The 5,663-nt window shown below is 30.3% G+C and overlaps 1 protein-coding gene across 1 annotated transcript; it reads right to left on the bottom strand.

The window, feature by feature from the left end:
• Nucleotides 1–3,736: 3,736 nt before the first annotated feature.
• LOC133801109 (chlorophyll a-b binding protein CP29.2, chloroplastic) lies at nt 3,737–5,282 on the bottom strand. The gene is made up of 2 exons (XM_062239254.1): nt 4,692–5,282; nt 3,737–4,276 (listed from the first exon to the last, which is right to left on the bottom strand). The coding sequence occupies exons 1-2, from the start codon at nt 5,187–5,189 to the stop codon at nt 3,917–3,919; spliced, it is 858 nt and encodes a 285-aa protein (XP_062095238.1). The 5' UTR covers nt 5,190–5,282; the 3' UTR covers nt 3,737–3,916.
• Nucleotides 5,283–5,663: the final 381 nt, after the last annotated feature.

Raw genomic sequence — 5,663 nt, 5'->3', positions numbered from 1 at the left:
GGGGTCGTGGGTGTGTCGTTGTCCTGATAAAAAAAAAATTAATACCAAAAGATACACAAGAAAAATTCAAACCAAAATAATATAAAACTAAGTATAAAAAAAATGCAATATGTTGGTTAGGCATTACATTGCAAATAAGTATAAAATACACCATTGAAGATGATTAAAGTAGAGAGCACAAAAGTAGCTAGCATAAAACAAGTGTTTCTATACCACTTACAACAATGACATACACAAGTATATTTATTATAGTCAATTTATTAATCTAACTTTTGCAAGTGCTTAAAATGCATGCACTTGTTTGATTTAAATTAATAAATAAAATCAATTACATTGAGTAACTAAATTCTAGGAATTAAGTTTATGAAAGTATAAAATATGATATGGATAAGTTACATAAAAAAATTATAAAGAAATTTATTATTGTTGATATAAATGAAAGTTACCAACAAATATATGAAATAAAAACTTGACATGAATAGAAATTAAATTAAATTATTTATTTAGATAATATTATATCAAGCTTTTATTATTTAATTCATTAAATTATTAAACATTAATCAAAATTAAATTATTATTTAAATAATTATTTATTCTTAATTTTTTCTACTTTTATTAAATATTATTATCAATTTCTATATTCATGTAATTTATATTTAACAATATTATTCAATAAACAAATTAAATTAAATTATTTATTTAGATAATATTATATCAAACTTTTATTATTTAATTCATTAAATTATTAAAAATTAATCAAAAAATAAGTTATTATTTATATAATTATTTATTCATAATTTTTTATACTTTTATTAAATATAATTATCAATTTCTATATTCATGTAATTTATAACTATTTAATATTGGATAATGTTATTCAATAAACAAATTAAATTATATAATTTAATTAGATATTATTTAATTAATTAAATTAATAAAAAATAATTAAAAATAAATTATTATTTATTCATAATTTTTTATAATTTTATTAAATATAATTATCAATTTTTATATTAATGTAATTTATAACTATTTAATATTAGACAATGTTATTCAATAAACAAATTAAATTAAATTATTTAGTTAGATGATATTATATCAAACTTTTATTATTTAATTAATTAAATTAATAAAAAATAATTAAAAATACATTTTTTGTTTATTCATAATTAAAAGAGTCATTGCCATATATAAACAATAAAATGGAAAAATGGAAAAATGGGCTGCATATATGATATACAAATAATGGCAAGCATATATGACAAACTACTTAAAAAAATGATAGTACTGAAACAATATAAAGGATTTATAATATCTAACAATTACATAAAAAGTTTATATCATATATAAAAAGAAAAGCAATTCGAACATTGTATCAAATTCAGTATCACTGTCACCTAATAACTATCAAACATAACCCATTATTAATTTATGTGTATTAATTTTTTTTATAATCACATGCATATGTTGCATTTAAACAATAGTGACAATTATTAAACAAAAATTATATATAAAAATATATGGACCAAATACTTAATACATAAATTTTTAACAATGAATAATGGTGATGCAAGTTTTAACGATTCGATTTTATTAATTATTCAATATTATGTATATGGTTGTGATCAGTTTGGTAGTAAGTAAAAGAAAGATTTATACAAAGTGCTGATTTCAACATTTAAAAATAAAGATAATATATCATATATATATTTTTGAAATATATAGTCACTATACAAAATATAACTATTAAAAACTCTACATATGTATATACATATCTGTTTGGATAATTCAAGTTTTATTATTTTTTGTTTTGAATGGTACTAACTATATATTTGTATTAGAAACAATAAGAAGTAAATGTTAGACATATTTTCGTTAAGTACAAATTCAACTTGGAATAATTTCTTACTATACATCAATATATATTTATATATGCTTCCAATACAATATATATATATATATATACTATATAACTACACTTGTGAAGAGTGGTACCTGTTTGTGGCTGGCACAACCGTGTGTGGCCAAATGATGGAAATGACCAAAGAGAGAGAGACTGGTTCGACGAGGTTCTAGACCAAAAGAAAAAAAATTGGTTACATATAACACAAAAAATTAAAGAAAAAAAACAAAATTAAATAACTACAATATAAATTGGATACTTACACTTGCTACTTCTCTGTGTACCAAAGGGAATGATCGAAGAAGAAGAAATGGTGCGAATGGCAGTCGGAGAAGACAAAGGAATCGGAGAAGAAGAAAGGAGAACAGACGCGAAGAGGTGGAGCCAATTTTATTTGTATTCATAAGCATTAGCGGCGGGACCCGCCGCTATTATTTTATCCCGCCGCCATTAATATTATTAGCGGCAGAGCCTGCCTCTAATAAAAGGTGATTATCCGCCGCTGATACTATTAGCGGCGGATAGTCCGCCTCTAATATAGGTGATTATCCGCCGCTAATAAATTTTAAAAACTGTTCCCGGTTATTTATTTTGGAATATTAGCGGCGGAGGGTCCGCCGCTAATAGTGGTGCAGTCCGCCGCTAACATATTTTTTAATATTTTTTAAAATGCTCCCTTATTATTAGCGGCGGGCCTCCAAGTCCGCCGCTAATATTGTGAACATTACAAGCGGACTTAGTCCGCCGTTAATAATTACGCCGCTAATAGGCTTTATTCTTGTAGTGTATATGAACGATTCGTTCGCTTGCGATTTATAAATTTTTAAACATACCCGTTTTGGGTCCATCAACTCTGTCAAAATATAGAGGGAAACTCCATTGTAAAAGATTCTTCAAGCTCTAATAATATAGACTCGTGGACTAAGGCTAGTTAACGCCCCAACCACGTAAAAACCCCTTGCTAATCATCTGCTTTCATTATAATTATCGTATTAATAATAGTTATTAATAGAGTTGCCGAAAATCTCGGTTAACAACCATCATGAAAAAAAAAAATTATGGTCAAGATGTCTTCACGTATCCATATAAAGAATATGTTGTACGAGTAAGGTGAAAATGAATCACTATCCCACAATCTCCCAGAAAAATATTTAAAAATATATATTTTTTAATAATTACAAAAGACTGCGTGAAACACAGTTATATTTTCTAATTTTGCATAAAAGAGAAATTTAATGATATCATTTGCAACCAATAACACAATTATTTTTAATTTTTATTTAATATAATGAAATAAGAGGGATTCTAATTGCAATTGTATTCGGTATACAATTTATTTAATATTATCTTAAATATTATTTGATTAGTGTCTAGTAATAATTGAGAATAGACTACAAATATCACTATTTGAAATGTACTATCGCTCTCATGTAAAATTCTAGATACAACACTACTATATATATTTTTTGAGACTAAATTTATCTCGTTAGAGAATGCATTTCGTTCATCCTGCAGAGTTGGTTGATCAAATAGTTAATAATTAAGTATATCAAACCAAGTCTATAATACATTAAATATCTTAATCTAAATACATAAAAAGACGCATATATTATTTACAAAAAATGAGACAAAATTTGTTGCCTATACTTTTAACCATTCATGTTTATTTAAAGTGGAATTTAATGCATACTTTGTGTGGTGATATCATTATTGTAGGAGTATCATTACCTTGTACTTTTAGCAACTTATTTTTATTTTTGTGTTCGTATGGAAGGGAAATTTAAGTCCAATAATTTCACATACAAAGCAAGCAAAGCTCACACATTGTCCCCATCCCCATAATTGATAGCTCTATTTTCACAATAATATTTTTACAAGAAAAAGTAGAGAGAGCGATAGAGTAATCCAGCTAAATGTTTACAACCAACCATTCTCACTTCTGAAGAATAAAAAAAAGTACAAGAAGATTAATAAGTAGTCTGATCGAGAATGTTATTTTTTCTTAGCTTCAATTCAAGAGGTGAATGTGTCAATAATGGTGGTGTGAAGTGGGTCACTCAAATGGGTAGCCCAGTTGTTGAGTGGGCCCTTTCCGGTGGCAGCGGCCTGGACAGCAAAGCCCAAAAAGGCAACCATGGCGAGGCGAGCGTGCTTGATCTCGGCGAGTTGAAGAGTGGCCTTCTTTTCTGGGTCTTCAGCTAGGCCCAATGGGTCGAAGAACTTTCCTCCTGGGTAAATCCTCTTTTCTGGGTCCAATTCTGCGTTCCTCTGGAACTCAATGTACCCAACTACTAACACCTCGATCCATATCAGACTTGTGATCGAGAATGGAAGTGGTTGCCCCAAGTATGATGATCCATCTACTAGCTCCACCTGTATTAATTTATCATCAAAAATTAAAATTAAAATATATATATATATTATAAAACTAACATTTTATAATTCATGTAAATCTATATTTTATAATTCATCCATCATTCTCACTTATCATAATTTGGACTATTATTATTGTTTATGTTGGATTTCTTAGCCTTTATTCATGTATATAAACAAAAACAAAATACAAGACTGAGAAATAATGAAGAAGAAAAAATCCCTCTCCTCTCGTATTTGATCTTGATAAATAAAATCGGTTTCTTTTTCTAATAATCTTATAAATTTTCTAAAAAAATTATAACTATTTTTAAACTATAATTAGGTTAATATTAATGTACTAACTATTTTATTTTATTTTATCTGTGAAAACCCTAACATTACTACTACAAAACTATTTCACGTAGGTACGTACCTTTCCGGCATCTTGCCAGGTGACTCCGGTGAGCCACTCAACGGTGAGAGCACCGAGAGTGGCAAGCATGGCCCAACGTCCATGAATGAGCTCACACTCCCTAAACCTCTGAAGTCCAAACACCTCACTGTACGGCTGAAACGGCGTCGATTTCACGTCCGCCACCTCAGTCCTTGTTCCGATGATCCCCCCAGCCTCGTTCTTCGCCAGGTTCTGGTCCAGCGAGTCCAGATCGAACTGGAGGTACTCCGCCGGCTTTCCAAGCCCAAATGGGTCGAAACCATAGTCACCCACTAGGGTTCCGTCGAGATATTCTGGTGCCTTGGCTCCGGGGAACCAAAGCGGGCGATCGTTGCTGGGCCTTATCGACTTCTTCGGCGGGCTCTTCTTGCGCCCGAACCCGAAACGGGCCTGGACCCGACCCGAGTTTGAGTACACATCGGGCAATCGTGTTCCGATGAATGAGGATGTAGCTGCGGCTGATGTCGTGGCGGCCATCTTCGGCTAACGTGCGCCGGCCCGGGATGCGTAGATTAGTGGAAAGGAGTAATTGAGAGTGTGCTAGAGTGAGAATGATAGTTTTTCTGGTCAAGACATATTGGGATTGATTTTATTATTTGATTTTTGGAATCGAGCTTTTGTGAATTATCCACACGTGGCAAGCTTACGAACGTTGGATCGAGGAGAGTATCCATCTGACGGCTGTGAAGAGCTCGGCCTTATCTTTGCCTTATCTAATAGTGGGCTTTGAAGGTGTTTGGGCTGGCCCACACTGTCGGATACCCATTTTCGTTTGTGGTTGAGATTGCAGTGCTCTATTTCCATTGGAAGAAAATCTTATTGGTTCCTTTTATTTCTCAAGATCACGGATATATTGATAAATATTAAAAAAAAAAATAGTCTTAAAGGATGATATATTTATTTATGATTTTTGGGGTTTTTTGAATTAATTTAAGGAACAATGACTAAAGA

The sequence above is a fragment of the Humulus lupulus genome, chromosome 9, assembly GCF_963169125.1.
Source record: "Humulus lupulus chromosome 9, drHumLupu1.1, whole genome shotgun sequence".
Lineage (NCBI taxonomy): Eukaryota > Viridiplantae > Streptophyta > Magnoliopsida > Rosales > Cannabaceae > Humulus > Humulus lupulus.
This window is presented reverse-complemented; position numbering and strand designations above follow the sequence as displayed.

Excerpts from the sequence above, each read along its gene's own strand:
- LOC133801109 (XM_062239254.1), bottom strand. The coding sequence starts at position 5,189 with ATGGCCGCCACGACATCAGCCGCAGCTACATCCTCATTCATCGGAACA. Across the intron at positions 4,277-4,691 it reads CCTGGCAAGATGCCGGAAAG|GTGGAGCTAGTAGATGGATC; the intron begins GTACGTACCTAC and ends AAATTAATACAG.